This window comes from Rhinopithecus bieti, unplaced genomic scaffold, assembly GCF_001698545.2.
Source record: "Rhinopithecus bieti isolate Rb0 unplaced genomic scaffold, ASM169854v2 scaffold_4553, whole genome shotgun sequence".
In the NCBI taxonomy this organism is placed as follows: Eukaryota; Metazoa; Chordata; class Mammalia; order Primates; family Cercopithecidae; genus Rhinopithecus; species Rhinopithecus bieti.
This window is the reverse complement of record NW_016804694.1, coordinates 613409-630959: the sequence shown is the minus strand read 5'-3', so window position 1 is coordinate 630959 and position 17551 is coordinate 613409. Positions and strand designations below refer to the sequence as shown.

General features: G+C 44.5%; 1 protein-coding gene and 1 long non-coding RNA gene across 4 annotated transcripts in view; one reads left to right on the top strand and one right to left on the bottom strand.

Moving 5' to 3' along the window:
* Positions 1-7436, bottom strand: part of LOC108528324 (uncharacterized) — a 62298-nt gene extending 54862 nt beyond the window's left edge. For both annotated transcript variants that reach the window (XR_001885099.1, XR_001885098.1), the window contains exons 1-2: positions 7334-7436; positions 6149-6280 (exon numbers count right to left, since the gene is read on the bottom strand). This is a non-coding gene — a long non-coding RNA (uncharacterized LOC108528324). The remainder of the gene's footprint in view (positions 1-6148; positions 6281-7333) is intronic.
* A 79-nt stretch (positions 7437-7515) lies between these two features.
* Positions 7516-17551, top strand: part of SRPK1 (SRSF protein kinase 1) — a 94326-nt gene continuing 84290 nt past the window's right edge. For both annotated transcript variants that reach the window (XM_017870081.1, XM_017870080.1), the window contains exon 1: positions 7516-8206. In XM_017870081.1, coding sequence (XP_017725570.1) covers positions 7605-8206 — 602 coding nt within the window. In that variant the 5' untranslated portion in view covers positions 7516-7604. The remainder of the gene's footprint in view (positions 8207-17551) is intronic.

Below are 17551 nucleotides of genomic sequence, written 5' to 3'. Positions count from 1 at the left end.
GCCTCCTGAGTAGTTGGGACCACAGGTGCATGCCAATATGCCCAGCTATTTAAATTTTTTATTTTTGTAGAGACAAGGTCTCAGTTTGTTGCACAGTCTGGTCCTGAACTCCTGACCTCAAGCAATCCTCCTGCCTCAGCCTCCCAAAGTGCCGGGATTACAGGCGTGAGCCACTGTGCCTTGGCCCCCTTACATTTTATACCTGTGATACCATGCTGTTTTCTCTGGAGTTTTCTTTCCTCCCTTTTGTGTGCAGCTGATACCTACTCTTGCTTTCCAACTTTGTCCAGGTGTCACTCATCCAAGAAATGCCTCTTTCCTTGCCTCTCCACAAATCCTGAGCTGAGTGAGTTTTTCTTGTGCTTCCAGGGTAGTTTCTGCATGTACCATTGTACGTTGTATTTAATTACTTACTTATCTATCCATCCCCACTACACTGGGTAGGTAATATAGTGCGTGGCTGAGAGTATGAATTCCAGAGTCCGACTTCCCAGATTCAAAACCTTGCTTCTTATTACCTTGCATGATCTTGGTTGTACCTCAGTTTTCTCCTGTCAGAGATTAAAATAATAGTACCTATCTTGTAGGGTTTCAGGGTTGTGGGACAACAGTGTCTAGTAAACAGTAATTGTTTTGTTGTTGTTTGAGACAGAGTCTCGCTCTGTCACCCAGGCTGGAGTGCAGTGGCACGACCTCAGCTCACTGCAACCTCCACCTCCCGGGTTCTAGCGATTCTCCTGCCTCAGCCTCCTGTATAGCTGGGATTACAGGTGGGCGCCACCATGCCTGGCTAATTTTTTAGTAGAGACAGGGTTTCACCATGTTGGTCAGGCTGGTCTCCAACTCCTGACCTCGTGATTCGCTCACCTCGGCCTCCCAAAGTGTTGGGATTACAGGCATGAGCCATCGCACCTGGCCAGTAATTGTTATATAAGAGTTAGCTTAGCAAGGCCTATTTTTTTCCTTCTTTGCTTCTCACAGCCTAAGGGCTGAAGTATAAGTATCTGTCATGAGGGTAAGTATGGTGGAAAGTATTTGAAAGAAGGAAACAAAAAAAAATGGATTTAACATTGCAAGCCAGTAGAAATCAGATCTCAAATGTGTAAGCCATGTTGTCCATTTCTATGTATTTCCTAAATTGACTTCAGTGTGACCCTGAGCCTGCCACGATGGAGACATTAAATCACAGTCCTTATAGAGCTTGTCTCTCAAGGGTCACATAAGAGTCTGGGAGGTTTACACACTGCTCAGAAAACAGTAAAGACTTTTGATCTTGACGGAGTCTCACTCTGTCACCCAGGCTAGAGTGCAGTGGCGTGATCTCCACTCCCTGAAACCTCCGCCTCCCAGGTTCAAGCGATTCTCCTGCCTTAGCCTCCCAAGTAGCTGGGATTACAGACATGAGCCACCATGCCTGGCTAATTTTTGTATTTTTAGTAGAGACAGGGTTTTGCCATGTTGGCCAGGCTGTTCTCAAACTCCTGACCTCAGGTGATCTGCCCGCCTCAGCCTTCCAAAGTGCTGGGATTACAGGCATGAGCCACCATGCCTAGTCAGACTTTTGATCTTAAGTCACTTACATACCTAGGTGCATCTTGTGTTTTAATCAGCAATTTCCATTCCAAGAGTGGTTAGTAAATATTCTAGTCAGAAAGTGACTGTAACAAAGTAATTCAGAGTCATTGACTGCCATAAATTTTTACAGTGACAGCCCTTTTCTAAAACCCATTATACAAATTAACAAGCAACTCTTTTCACCAGTGAAAACCCACTTCTGATAACACCTGTGATGTGAATCGGGTTTGGAACAGCATAACAAACATAAGGGAGACTCCATCTCTAGTTGCCTGATCCCGACTGTGAGGGTGAGTCCTGACTGGGATATTGTTGTCCCTGCCATGAGTAAATCTTTCATTCATGCTGTGGTCAGAGCACCTAAAAGGACAGAGAGCTGGGACCTCAAAGAACTTACAGGACAAGGTTACAGGACCTGTTTTGTGCCTGCCTGCTAATGAGTGTGCAACAAACATGTATGCAGCAGATTCTAGTCTGAAATTTTTCTTTATGTCCTGGGAATTGGCCTGTCAGGGAGGCAAACCCTCACCATGTCAAGCTTCTCTGGCAAGCATCACTCCCAACCAAAAAAAGCTAAGAGTTGTGCATGATCAACTAAGGTCAGTTTGCAACACATTGGTCCCACCCAGAACACTTCCAGGGAGCAGAGCAAGGGCCCTATCTGCTCAGGAATCACCAATCTCCAACCTCCTCATTCTTAGAGAATCCCCTTCCCCTCCTCACTACTGCCTTTATTCCCACCCCACCAAGCTAAGGTCTTTATTCTTTCATCTTCTCCACCTACGCCCCCGAATCTTTCACCCCAGCACAATTTCTTTGTGAAACTTTAGCTTTTATAGAATGAAGCCAGAAATGGGGTCATCTCCAGGTGGCATTGGTTCTCCAGGGATCAGGGTGCCCGAGAGGCAAACTTACCTGCTTGGAAAATGCCAGCTGCTTTGGGTGTCTGACTGCCCAGACAGGCCGTGCTGGATATTCTCTGTTTGGCCCTCCGGATCCACTCTCCACCTTTCTCCACCCTGCTTTATGCCCTGGGAGGGTGGCTTGTATGGACTGCATCACCCAGGCTTCCTTGCCATTTAACTTCCAGCTGGGTTTTGTCAGTGGTGAGGCACTTGTTTGAGAAGATGTGGGTCTTTATTTCCCTGCCCTCTCCCTGCAGGGTTCATTAAAGGGCACAGCTGCTGCCAGGCGGGCCTCTCTTACTACAGCTCTTTTACGGGTTGAATTTTGCCCCCACCCAACAAAAGATATGTTGGAGTCCTAATCTTCAGCACCTCAGAATGTGTCCTTATTTGGAGACAGAGTCTTTCCAGAGGTAATCAAGTTAAAATGAGGTTTTAGAATGGGGCCCAATGCAGTATGACTGGTGTCCTTATAAAAAGGGGAAATCCCAACACAATGAGAGACAGGTGCACAGGGAAGAGCATGTGGTGAGGGAGATGAGGGTTATCTAGAAGGCACGCAGAAGGGCCTGAAACACATTCTCCCTCACAGCCCTCAGAACGAACCAACCCTGCCAACACCTTGATTTCAGACTTCTAAGCCTGTGAGACAAGAAATTTCTGTTGTTTAAGCTAACCAGTTTGTGGTACTTTGTTATGGCAGCCTTGGAAAACTTTTTTTTTTTTTTTAGATGGAGTTTTGCTTTTGTCGCCCAGGCTGGAGTACAGTGGCGCAATCTCGGCTCACTGCAACCTCTGCCTCCCAGATCCAAGCGATTCTCCTGCCTCAGCCTCCCAAGTAGCTGGGATTACAGGCGTCCGCCACCATGCCTGGTTAATTTTTTTTTTTTTTTTTGTATTTTTAGTAGAGACGGGGTTTCATCATGTTGCACAGGCTGGTCTTGAACTCCTGACCTCAGGTGATTCACCTGCCTTGGCCTTCCAAAGTGCTGGGATTACAGGTGTGAGCCACCGCACCCGGACCCTAGCAAACTATTAATAATAAACCTCTCCCTGGGTTATGATAACATCTCCCTCCTTTTCTCCCTTCAGGCCTAGAGATGGTAAAAACTCCAGCTGCTGCTAGTCCCTGGATGTCTGACTATCCCTTGTTTGTCTTCCTTAACACCTTTATTCCTTCATTACATTCTTTTCAATTAGCCTTTAAATGTGCCATTTGTTTCCTGATACCCAGGCCTATAACATAATTATAGATTTTCTCAATACAATTAACAAAACTACGTATTCAAAAGATGAGAGAAAGTTTTGTTGGGGTTCTCCAATTATGCAGACAGCTATTGGAAATCTTAACTCATTCAAAATAAATCATCTCATGTATTTTCACTTTCTCCTGTTGTCCATTTTATCTCACAGGACGTCGTGAATGCCACAACGGGATGTGCTGCTTTGGATTTAAGTCATATTAAAACTTTAGAGAAAGCATAATAATTTGTGATAATCAAGGCAGAGAATGTTGGGTATGAGGAAACACGTGAACTCAACTTTAGACGTTCAGACTTCAAAAATGTCAAAGAAGCATTAGAGAAGATTCCGGGCAGTCTTAACAAGTAAGTCAGCTCAAAAGAGATAGGATCTTTTCAGAAATTAAATTCTGAGACAACCCATGAGCAGCCAAAAATATGATGGGTTATGGTTTCTGAATACCTCTACTTTTAAAGGGACTTGCAGGAAAAAAACACCAATGGAGAAGGGTATGCATGTAAGAATGAATAGCTACCACTTTTTTTGTTTGTCTTTTTTTTCCCCCCTTTTTGTGCAGAAAGGGGTCTTGCTGGATTGCCCAGACAGGTCTCTAACTCCTGGATTCAAGGTATCCTCCCGCCTCTGCCTCCCTAAGTGTTGGGATTACAGGCGTGAGCCACCGTGCCTGGCCTATACTGTTTTTTTTTTTTTTTTAATTATTTTTGCTACCACTTTTAGGAACAGTTTCTGGGGAGCCTAAGGCAAGCAGATTGTTTTAGACCAGGAGTTCCAAGCCAGCCTGGGTAACGTGACAAAACCCCATCTCTACAAAAAATACAAAAATCAAGCGGATATGGTGGCATGTGCCTCTAGTAGTTCCAGCTACTGGGAAGGCTGAGGTGAAAAAATTGCTTGAGCTCAGGTTGCAGTGAGCCGAGATTTCGCCACTGCACTCCTGCCTGGGTGACAGAGTGAGACCCTGTCAAAGAAAAATAAATAAATAAATTCTGGAAGGGTAAAAGTCCAGAATAGGCCAAGTTCTGCAAACTTGGGAGAAAAAACTGATTTTAAAGTTAGATTTAAAGCAAAATGCACAAAAAGGGGATGGTTGTAGAATAGGGGAAATGAACAAACTTACTTATATGAACAATTATAGAGATCTTAGAAAAAGTGGAGAGCCAAAACATGATGGAGGAATAGAGAAAAACAGATGGACAAAAAAGAGAAATGGTCAATTCTGGGAACTCAGTCCAGTGAACTTCACACTGACTCTGGAAAAATTCTGAAAATGTGTTATCAAAGTTAGTAAGCTCTTAGAGAAGCAACAGTCGCTCAGTCAGAATGGGTATGACTGTCTCATGCTAAGCTGAACGTATTTCCTTTTTGATGGGTCTGCAATAACCAATTTAGATTTAATACAGCTCTAATATTGTCCCTCTCAGCGTTTTCTCTTTCATCCTGATATTTCTCATAAACTGCAGATCATTTATTCTTTTTTTTTTTCTTTTGAGACAGAGTTTTGCTCTTGTTGCCCAGGCTGGAGTGCAATGGTGCAATCTGTTCACTGCAACCTCCGCCTCCCAGGTTCAAGTGATTCTCCTGCCTCAGCCTCCCAAGTAGCTGGGATTACAGGCATGTGCCACCACGGCTGGCTAATTTTGTACTTTTAGTAGAGATGGGGTTTCACCACGTTGGCCAGGATGGTCTCAATCTCTTGACCTTTGATCTGCTCGCCTCAGCCTCCCAAAGTGCTGGGATTACAGGCATGAGCCACTGTACCCGGCCCATTTATTCTTTTATTAGACAAATATTTGAGCACCTACTAAGTGCCTGACACTGTGTAGGCACTGAGTATACATCAAGGAAAACCTAAGCAGGGTCTCTACACTCAAACAGTTTACTTTGGGGTGGGCAGTACTTTCCCAATTCTGGGATTTTTCCTAGCCATCTGCTCTCTCCCTGTCTTTTCTAAACCACATGTGGTTATCCTGAACTCACACAATCCTCAGAGTCTAGGGCTTCCCTGTCTGTCCTAACCTTCCTTTGTTTTCAACTTTACAGCAGGGAATAGACTGGGCTGCATCCTTCCTTGGCCAACAGGTATTGTCTTCTTTTGCAATATACCCAGACATGCTATCATTCAGGTTCCATGCAACATATATCAATTATCTAAATTTCAAATTTGGCTAACCTGCCTTTCCAGCCTCACCTTCCATTTCATCCCTTCAGTTGTTACCAGCCCCAATCCTAGCCCCCACCTACAGGTGTCCACGTCTGTGCCTTTTTGCTCAACGTATTTTCTCATTCAGGAATGCCTGACATCTCCTTCTCCACCTACAGAAATCTTACATATTTCCTAAGACCCAGCTCAAAAATGGCCTCCTCTGTGGATGGGCTTAATTACTTACTTTGCTCAATTTACTTACCCCATGCTTGACTTCTGCTGTACTACCGCCCTCTCATCTTCCCTTCTCAATTGCTTGTTTAGAGCAAAGGTCTTCAGAGCTTCCACTCTGACCAGCTGTGGTACTTTACAATAGGGGCTGGTAAATAAAGATCTGAAATAAGAATAGTTGAAACGGTTGAAAAAAGATAAAAAGGGCGTGGCTCAGTAGCTCACACTTGTAATTCCAGCACCTTGGGAGGCTGAGGTGGGAGGATCACTTGAGCCCTGGATATCCAGGCTGCAGTGAGCCGAGATCATGCTACTGTACTCCGCCTGAGTAGCAGAGCAAGACTACTCCTCTTTCTTTAACCCTCACCTTCCCTTCAAAACCTAACAAGGCCATGTTTAAATCAATAGAAGAACATTTTATGACATGTGAAAATTATACGAAATTCAAATTTCAGTGTCCATAAATAAATCTTTATAGGAACACAGCCCATATTTTCTATGACTGCTTTTGAGCTCCAGTGGCAGAGTTGAGTAGCTGAGAAAGAGATCTTATGGTCCACAAAGCCTAAATATTTACTATCTGGCCCAAAGAAAAACGTTGCTGAGCCTGCTATACAATAAGGGCTTGATGATTAAATAACTGGGTCGTACACCAAGATTCTGAATCCATAGGCAGGTCCTCTTAGGTTTAGTGTCTTTGTGTAATGGAAGTAATAACTATTTTGCCTTTAAGTTGCCATAAACATCAAATGAGATAATGCACTTAGAAAAGTAAAAAAAAAAAAACTTATAAACAAGACAACTTTATCATGTATTGAAGGTGGTAGAATAAGAAAACATTAAACGTTTTTATTCTCATTTCCCTTTCTTTCCTTTACAGCTTTCATTTAAACTTGAAATTTCAAGAGAAAATTCACTTTTGAAGTTTTTACTTTTCAAGTGATGATAGGGTCACAGGTTCTTTCCTTCCAGCCTTTTTGTGTTGCTCCCACTCCCTTTTCTTTCTCACATGTAATTTTTTTCCATTTTCTTTAAATAGTATCTCAACTGGGCTCACAATAGCTCAGGGAAGAAGAAACTGGGACACGCCTGATTAATCCATTTTACAGGCCAGGAAACTGAGGCAGATCCCAATTGCCTCTGAAGCTGACTCAGCAGCATGCAGGGAGCCCTGCCGCTCTCTGCGCCTTTTCTAAGCAAATAGAACAAAACTAACCTTGCCAGGTTTCCAAGCTTAGATCTCTAACACTCCTTCAACGTTCACCCCAGACGTTCCTCCTCTCAGCGCCCCCTCCCTCTCCTTGCCGCCCCCTCCTCGGGAGCAGGTGGTAGGCTCCGCGCCCAATGCGCAGGCGCGCGCGGCACGGTGGGGCGGGGGCGGGGCGGGACTGGGGGTGGAGTGTGCGCGGGCTCGGTTTTGGGCCGCGGCGGGAGCTGGAGTCACCACCACTCGAGTGCGCAGGCGCTTGGCGGTTACCGGTCTCACCATGGAGCGGAAAGGTGAGCGGTGGCGCGGCCTCCGCCACGAGGGGCAACGGCCGCCGGGGCGAGGCCCGGGTCAGCGCCCGGAGCTTCTCCTAACTGCCGCGGTTCGGTCCCCAGGCTTGCGGCGCCCCTCCACTGAGGTGGCGCCGCCCCACATCCCCCGCCTCTGGGCTGCGGGTCCGCGCCCCTCAGCCCCGGCGTCCTCCGGCGCCTGCCGTCGCCGCCCCCTGTTCCCTGCCAGGCCGGCTTGCGCCTTGGGGCCACTCCAGGGCCCGGACCTTGGCGGGCGAGGCAGACCTCCGCCCGCCCGCCCCCTGACCCTGCCTGAGACCCCTCCGGCGCATCCCGCCCGGGTGCTGCTCTGTGCCCCGTGGGCCGCCAGACCCCCGGCCGGCCGCCTTGCCGGAGCCTCCGCGCTCGTACCGCAGCCGCCCCTGAGGCAGGCCCAGCAGCCGGGCCTGGCGCCCCTGCTGGGTCTCCACCCTCACCTTGGTCACCTCCTTTCCTCCACATTCGCCCTTCATCCATCCCTCTCTCCTGCAGTGCTTGCGCTCCAGGCCCGAAAGAAAAGGACCAAGGCCAAGAAGGACAAAGCCCAAAGGAAGTGAGTCTTGTACCCCAACATCCCATTCTTTGGATTTTCCTCCGGCACCTTCTCTGCTCTGGTTTCGCGTCTTGAATGTGCACAGGGTTTGGGCACCCTGTGGCCGCAGCCACATGGCCTCGGGGCAGCTCGGAGGGTCGCTCTCCAGCAACCATGTGGCAGAGAGCTGCTGTTGCTGAACGCCAGGCCTGGGTCTTAGCAGCCCCAGGCCTGCTGGAAAGGGCTGTCGGAGGAGGACCAGAGCCCGCCCGGTACCTTTCCTCCCCAACTCCACAGAGGAGGCACAAACTCCCCTAACTTGGACCCCCCACCGGAGCTGGTAGATCATTATCGGTCTGTTTCTGAACTCTGGTCTCTCTCTTACCTGCTCCCCAACGTCTTAACTTGCCTCCAACGTCTGCACGGTAGGCCTTAAGGAAATTCTTGAATGAGTTTTTCCGTGTTTACTTTGGGTTCTACCAACCACACACTCCCTTTCATGGAGGGTATGGGGCTTTTCTTTGGGTTAGTCAACTTCCTGAGCCTGCAAAGCACATCGGCTTTTTTGCACTGTGCTGGCAGACCGCTGTGTATACAGTCAGTGTCTGTTAACTGCTTCTCTTCTGTCTAAACCTCAACCAAATGCAGATAATCTTCCGGAGTGGGCATCACAATAGTAACGGGAGAGTTCTTTAACAAACGTTGATGGTTCTGGTTTGGTGTATTAAGCTCCACATGTCCAGTTTTATCAGTGGGATGCATAACAGTAGTTTAGTGCTATCGTGGCAAGTTCAGAAGTTGGTCACAGCCTAGTAGAAACTCAGGTAGCAGGCTTCATTCAGCAAGTGAGGCTAAGCCTAAAGAACTTGCATCATGTACTAACGTTTAATTGCAAAGGGTCTTGGAAATCAGCTCTTGGAAATCATCTCTCAGAGAGAGATTCTATGCCTAGTTCTTAATTTTAGATGTATTATCTTTATACTTTTTAATTTATTTGATGTTTTGTGGCGTTGTATGCGGTCTTATTCCCTCTGAGTTGATACCACACATTTCAAAGGCCTTCCTAGGTCACCCCACTGAATGACAACACCAGATTTAGGGGGGTGTAGGGGTGTGTGTTGTTTTTGGAGGCTACCTACTGTTTGGGGAGAGCACATAATGACTTCTCTCTTTCAATAGAACTAAAGTGGTAGGTGACCTCACCTCTTGCTCCATTTTCTATTCTGTCTTATGAAATGTATTTTGTAAGTGCTTGGTGACGAAGGCTTGTAAATGGTGAGTTTGTGTGTGTCTGTTTGCCTTTGGATTATCCGTATATGGGATTATTCAAAACCATTTTTTAATCCTAGATTGTTTAATAGAAACAGCAAGGTGCTAACTTGGTTCTAGTGTGCAGTAGGAATTGAAATGTTACTTTTCTGTGCCTAGTTGAGTTATTCTTTGTGGAATTGATAAGAATGTGTTAAAACGTTCTTTTCTATTGATATGAGGAAGTTGCGGTTTTTATTATATTACTGTATTTTTTTGGAAATCCTGGTCTCTCAGACCATTTGTCCAGATCTCTCTTACCACTTGGAAATTAATTTGAGATTAGCCCAAATCAAGCTATAATTTGAGGGGTAAATGTATATAGGTGATCATATACTTTAAGCACCAGATATCTATTACTTCCGATTATCTATGTAGACTATATGCTTTATTTCTAAAGCCAAATATATGTATATCTGTTACCCCATTCACTACTATGGATAACTTAGAGTTATTTGTGTTGTTAATTGTTTGCAAGTATGGATTATAGATAACCTAGCAGTCATTTTACTGAGTATTTCATCTTGAACAACTTCGACTCCTGAAAATATGCGTGAAAGAACTGCCCCATTTACTTGTAATTTCAGAGGTGTTTTATTTTTGGTTTTGTTTCCAATTAATAAGTTTTTGGTTTTTTTTGTTTTAAATTTACCTGCCTTTTTTTTCTTTTTCTTTTTGAGGCAAGTTCTCGCTCTGTTGCCCAAGCTGCAGTTTAGTGGTGCGATCTCGGCTCACTGCAACCTCCACCTCGCAGGTTCAAGCAATTCTCTTGCCTCAGCCCCCCAAGTAGCTGGGACTATAGGTGTGTGCCACTATGCCTGGTTAATTTTTGTATTTTTTGTAGAGATAGGGTTTCACCATGTTGCCCGGGCTGGTCTCAAACTCCTGAGCTCAGGTAATCTGCCTGCCTTAGCCTCCCAAAGTGCTGGGATTATAGGCGTGAGCCACTGCACCCTGCCCTTTTTTTTCCTTTTTCTTTCTTCCTTTTTGTTTTTCTTTCTTTCTTTCTTTGGTATCCCAGCCTCCTTTTAAGTAGCTGAAATGTCTAGTTAAGTTGGTTAGAGTACTGTGTCAGAAGTTCAAGCCTCAGCTAACTCAGATAACTTGACTCTGTTCCATGACTTCTGATTGCACTCCTGATGACTTCCATTTACTTTGCAAAGGCAAGCTGCTAGTTGCAGAAGGTGAGTCAGGAAGATTTGAGGAAGAAGCATGCCATAGAGTTTGGTCTTTGGAGATAGATGTGGTTTTGAATTCTGATTTTGCTACTGTTTAGCAATCTGACCTTAAGACAAGTTGGTTAAGGAAACAGTCTTATGTATATATCCTGACTGGCAGTTTAGTCATAATGAAAACTGATCAGGACCTAAAGGTATAAAAACTAAGCATTTAAATGAAAATTTTAGAAAGTTTTGGAAGTAATACTTTTGGAAGTAATACTTCGGGTTATTTACAGTAAATAGCATCCTTGGTAGTCTAAATATTAGTCTGACTAAATAGTCATGTTGTGTCACAGGCAGAAGGGATTTTCAGTCCCCTGGTACTGTAGATCTTAAACCCAGGGTCTTGAAGCTGGTGACAGAAGAACCAAAACTTGGAATTCAGGGTCCCTTTCCAGCTCAGTGTTTGTTAGAGTGGATTTCCTTTGGGTTCTTTTCACTGTGCTGGAGTATTTGACTTTTGGGATTTTTAATTTTCTTATTTAGACAATTCCTTCTTCGTTTTACTTTTTCGGACACTGTGATTTTATTTACTAACATTGACTAGTTGGTGATGATCTCCATTTTACTTTACAGATAAGAGAATTGAGGTTTATCAGATTATTCTTCTAGAAAATTGCAAAGCTAGGATTTGAACCCAGGTCTGACATACCCAAAGCCCTGCTTACCAATCATGTGTTTCTAAGTGACAGACCTTTTGGTGTGTCTTACAACAGGTAAGGTAGAAGCTGAGTTGAAAGAGGCTTCTGAATGAGAGACCTCCGGATGCTTGGGGGTTTGGGTGCCCTTTCATGACCTACTGTCCTGTGTTTATGAAACAGCACAATCATCTATCTCCCTCTGAACATTTGTTTTCAGTATTTATACTGGTAGCTGTGAGCCTTTGTTTGTTTGTCATAAGCTTTTATAATTTAACAGTGTATGTCTGTTTTTGTTTTGTTTTGTTTTTTGAGACAGGGTCTCTTGTCACCCAGGCTGGAGTGCAGTGGCGTATTCTCAGCTCACTGCAACCTCTGCCTCCTGGGCTCAAGTGATTGTCCTGCCTCAGACTCCCAAGCAGCTGAGATTACAGGCACCTGCCACCACGCTCAGCTAATTTTTGTATTTTTTGGGGTAGAGACAGGGTTTCACCATGTTGGCCAGGCTGGTCTCAAACTTGACCTCGAGTGACCCACCTTGGCCTCTCATAGTGCTGATACTAGAGATGTGAGCCACCATGGCTGACCTGTATGTCTGCTTTTGAAGCTATTTCTATGGAACGTAATTTCAGAATGGATTTCATACTTACTGATTTTATTACTTAGGAAGTTAGTTTGGACAGTAATTTTCACTTTATTTACAGTTAAATAATTATGGATTTAGTATACATTTGGTAGTAAAATTAATTCAGCTCCAACACTGATTTGTGGAGTCAGTTGGGAGATATATTGAAAATTTACTTGAATTTGGCCACAAATTTAAAAAAAAGAAAACGTTTGCAACAGAAAATACTTAAATATCTAACATTTTTATTCAGTAGGAAGTAGAGCCAGTAAATTTGAAACAATTTTAAAAAATGAAATAGTATTTGATGCTTTTTACACATAGCAGTGCACCTTGGAAATTGGTTCTGTATTCCTTATAGTGCAGCCTTACTATTTTTTTTAAGGTCTACCTTTTTCACTGAGTCTTAGAAATAGTTCCATATCAGGAGAGAAAGAGAACCTCATCTAGCATTCCATTAAGTTGATACACCATAATTAAATTTATTTATTTATTTATTTGAGGCAGAGTCTTCGCTCTTGTCACCCAGGCTGGAGTGCAGTGGTGTGATCTCAGCTCACTACAACCTCTGCCTCCTGGGTTCAAGCGATTCTCCTGCCTCAGTTTCCCGAGTAGCTGGGATTACAGGTGTATACCACCGTGCCCAGCCAACCATAATTTAATTTTTGTTAAACATATGTATATACTTTTTTTTTTTTTTTTTTGAGACGGAGTCTCGCTCTATCACCCAGGCTGGAGTTCAGTGGCACAATCTCGGCTCACTGCAATCTCTGCCTCCTGGGTTCAAGTGATACTCCTGCCTCAGCTTCCAGAGTAGCTGGGACTGCAGGCGTGCGCCACCACACCCCACTGATTTTTTGTATTTTTAGTAGAGACGGGATTTCACCGTGTTAGCCAGAATGGTCTCCATCTCTTGACCTCATGATCCGCGCACCTCCATCTCCCAAAGTGCTGGGATTACAGGCGTGAGCCACCGCGCCCGGCCTGTATATACTCAAAAAAATGGAATCACTGGACATACTTTTCCCTAGTTAGCATTATAGTGAGTATTTTTCATGTATTAAATATTCCACTATGGGCTGTTTCCAGTTTTTCACAATTAATTCACAGCTATAGTAAATAATCTTTTGGACATATCATTCCTCACATCAGTGATTATTTCCTTAAGATAAATACTTAGAATGGTATATGCATTTAAAATATTTTTAATTCATATTGTCAAAATTTTCTCCGGCAAGATATTTCTTTTTTTTTTTTTTTGAGACAGAGTCTCACTCTGTCACCCAGGCTGGAGTGCAGTGGCGTGATCTCGGCTCACTGCAAGCTCCCCCTCCTGGGTTCACGCCATTCTCCTGCCTCAGCCTCCTGAGTAGCCGGGACTACAGGCACCCGTCACCATGCCCAGCTAATTTTGTTTTTGTATTTTTAGTAGAGACGGGGTTTCACCATGTTAGCCAAGATGGTCTCGATCTCCTGACGTCGTGATCTGCCTGCCTTGGACTCCCAAAGTGCTGGGATTACAGGCGTGAGCCACCTCGCCCGGCCTTCCTCCAGCAAGATTTAACAGATTTGGCCAGGGACAGTGGCTCAAGCCTGTAATCCCAGCACTTTGGGAGGCCGAGGCAGGAGGATCACGTGAGTTGAGGAGTTCAAGACCAGCCTGGCCGATATAGTGAAACCCTGCTTCTACTGAAAATACAAAAATTAGCCAGGTGTGTTGTCAGGTGTCTGTAATCCCAGCCACACATGAGGCTGTGGCAGGAGAATCGCNCTGGAGTGCAGTGGCGTGATCTCGGCTCACTGCAAGCTCCCCCTCCTGGGTTCACGCCATTCTCCTGCCTCAGCCTCCTGAGTAGCCGGGACTACAGGCACCCGTCACCATGCCCAGCTAATTTTGTTTTTGTATTTTTAGTAGAGACGGGGTTTCACCATGTTAGCCAAGATGGTCTCGATCTCCTGACGTCGTGATCTGCCTGCCTTGGACTCCCAAAGTGCTGGGATTACAGGCGTGAGCCACCTCGCCCGGCCTTCCTCCAGCAAGATTTAACAGATTTGGCCAGGGACAGTGGCTCAAGCCTGTAATCCCAGCACTTTGGGAGGCCGAGGCAGGAGGATCACGTGAGTTGAGGAGTTCAAGACCAGCCTGGCCGATATAGTGAAACCCTGCTTCTACTGAAAATACAAAAATTAGCCAGGTGTGTTGTCAGTTGTCTGTAATCCCAGCCACACATGAGGCTGTGGCAGGAGAATCGCTTGAACCTGGGAGGTGGAGGTTGTAGTGAGCCAAGATCACACCACTGCACTCTAGCCTGGGCAACAAAGCAAGATTCCGTTTCGAAAAGAAAAAAAAATTTAACTAGTTTAATTCTTATTTATTAAACAAATAATTTCTGAACTCCCACCCTGTCCCAAGCACTGTTTTCCATATTCGGGATTCAGCAATGAAAGAAGAACATTCTTGTCCCCTTGGCTACTATATTATTATAGTGGGAGGGGAGACAGAATAAAAAATAGACATAAATAAGTAAATTATATAGTATATTAGGTGATAGGTGGAGAGAAAAGAGAAAGATAAGTGGGGGTTGAGAAGTGGAGATAAGGTTACAGTTTCAAATAGGGTGATGGAGGCCACACTGAAAAGGCGTCATTTGAACAAAGACTTGGAAGAGGACTGCTCTAGGCAAAGCAGTGGAAGTGGGAGTGTTCTTGTATCTCCTGTGAAGCCACTAGAACTAGGTAATGTTACTTGAAAAATCTTGCTGAATCCGGTTAATCTATAAAGTACCTTGTTGTAATTTTGAATTTTTTTGTCCATTTTTAATATTAGATTGTTGATCTTTTTCTTGATCTTAAGAGCTCTTTATTAAGAATGTATCCTAGCCGGGCGCAGTGGCACACGCCTGTAATCCTAGCACTTTGGGAGGCTGAGGTGAGTGGATCACCTGAGGTCGGGAGTTCGAGACCAGCCTGACCAACATGGAGAAACCCTGTCTCTACTAAAAATACAAAAAATTAGCTGGACGTGATGGCTCATGCCTGTAATTCCAGCTACTTGGGAGACTGAGGCAGGAGAATTGCTTGAACCCGGGAGGCAGAGGTTGCAGTGAGCCAAGATCATGCCATAGCACTCCAGCCTGGGCAACAAGAGCGAAACTCCCATCTCAAAAAAAAAGTATCCTTTGTTGTGTGGCAGACTTTTATTTCTCAGCTTGTTATTGGTCCTTCAAATGTCACTTAGAGCGTGCTTTTACATAAATTGATTTTAAAACTGTGGCAAATCTGTCTTTTCCTGTTTTTTCTTTTTTTTGGGGGGGGACAGAGTCTCACTCTGTCGCCCAGACTGGAGTACAGTGGCATGATCTTGGCTCACTGCAACCTCCACCTCCTGGGTTCAAGCAATTCTGCGCCTCAGGTTCCCGAGTAGCTGGAATTACAGGTGCATGCCACCACACCTGGCTAATTTTTGTACTTTTAGTAGAGACGGGATTTCACCATGTTGTGCAGGCTGGTCTCAAACTCCTAATTTCAGGTGATCACCTCCCTTGGCCTCCCAAAGTATTGGAATTACAGGCATGAGCCACTGCACCTGGCCTCCTTTGCTTTTTACTTTTTTTTTTTTTGAGACGGAGTCTTGTTCTGTCGCCCAGGCTGGAGTGGAGTGGCACGATCTCGGCTCACTGCAACCTCCACCTCCCAGGTTCAAGTGATTCTCCTATCTCAAGGTCAACTGTTATGTATTTTTTAAATTTGCATTTTTAATTGTGTGTGATTCCCGTAAATATAAATATGTACTTGCAAAATTGAATTTCTAGAACTCCTCTTGTCAGAAAATATTTTGTTCTCTTCTTCCTCTGTAGTTTCATTGGTTAGTAAGTTTTGTTTACATTAGTATGTCTACTACAGTGAGTCCCAGGCTTGACAAATTACGATTTTCCTTTACATTAGTTGAAACCAGCAACTTGTGGAAGTGCCAAAGTGAATAAGGCTGTGGGTGCTTAGGAATTCCCTTATTAAAAGTGAAGAAGGCTGGGTACAGTGCCTGTAATCCCAGCACTTTGGGAGGCCAAGACCTTGAGATCAGAAACTTGAGACTAGCCTGGGCAACATGGCAAGATCCTGTCTTCTAAAAACACAAAAGTTAGCTGGGTGTGGTGGCACGTGCCTTTAGTCCCAGCTACTCAGGAGACTGAGGTGAGAGGATCTCTTGAACCCAAGAGGTAGAAGCTGCAGTGAGCTGTGATTATGTCACTGAACTCCAGCCTAGGTGACAGAACGAGACCCCGTCTCCAAAAAAATAGAAAGAAAGATGATCAACTAAAATCCAATTTAGACCTTGTGGAATAACTGGCACGCTTTTGTGGGGTTCTTCCCCACTTTAGGTAAGCTCTTTTGCTCATGCTCTCCAAATCCTCTCTATCACTGTTACTAGTTTGGGGATATTTTTAAATTGGCTAAAGTATTACAGGCATACCTCAGAGATACTGTGGGTTCACGTTCAGTTCAGAGCACCTCAAAGCGAGTCACACAAATTTTTTGTTTCCCAATGCATATAAAAGTTATGTTTGCACTGTACTGTAGTCTGTTAATTTTGCAGTAGAGTCATGTCTTTTAAAATTACAGACCTTAATTTAAAATACGTTATTGCTAAAAAATGTTAAGGATCATTTGAGCCCTCAGTGAGTCATAATCTTTTTGCTGGTATAAGGTCTTGCCTCAATAATAATTTTTGTTTAAGAGAGATGGGGTCTGGTACTGTTGTCCAGGCTGGAGTGCAGTGGTGCTCTCATATCTCACTGCAGCCTCAAACTCCTGGGTGCATGCATTCCTCCTGCATCAGTCCCTCAAGTAGCTGGGATTACAGGCACATGCCACCATGCCTAGCCAAAATTTTTTTTTTTTTTCCAGGGATGGTATCTCATTATGTTGCCCTCAAGCTGGCCTTGAACTCTTGGCTTCAAGCAATCCTCCTGCCTTAGCCTCCTGAGTAGCTGGGATTAAGGGTGTGAACCACTGCACCCAGCTATGGTCTTGCCTTAGTATTGATGACTGCTGACAGATCTGGTGGCTGCTCAAGGTTGCAGTGGCTGTGGCAATTTCTTAATGAAGTTTGCTGCATCTATTGACCCTTCCTTTCACAAAGCTTTTTCTGTAGTATGTGATGATGTTGGATAGTATTTAACCCACAGAGGAACTTGTTTCAAAATTGGAGTCAGTCCTCTCAAACTCTGCTACTGCTTTATCAATTAAGTTTATGTTATATTGTAAGTCCTTTGTTGTCATTTCAACAATGTTCACAGCATCTTTACCAATAGTAGATTCCATCTCAAGAAACCACTTTCTGCTGGGTGTGATAGTATGCACCTGTGGTCCTAGCTACTTCGGAGGCCGAGGTGGGAGGATCACTTGAGCCCAGGAGTTCAAGGCCAGCCTGGGCAACATAGCGAGACCCTATCTCTTAAAAACAAGAAAAGAAAGAAACTACTTTTCTTTTTTTAAAAAATTATTTATTTATTTATTTATTTATTTATTTATTTATTTATTTATTTAGAGACAGGGTCTCACTATGTTGCCCATG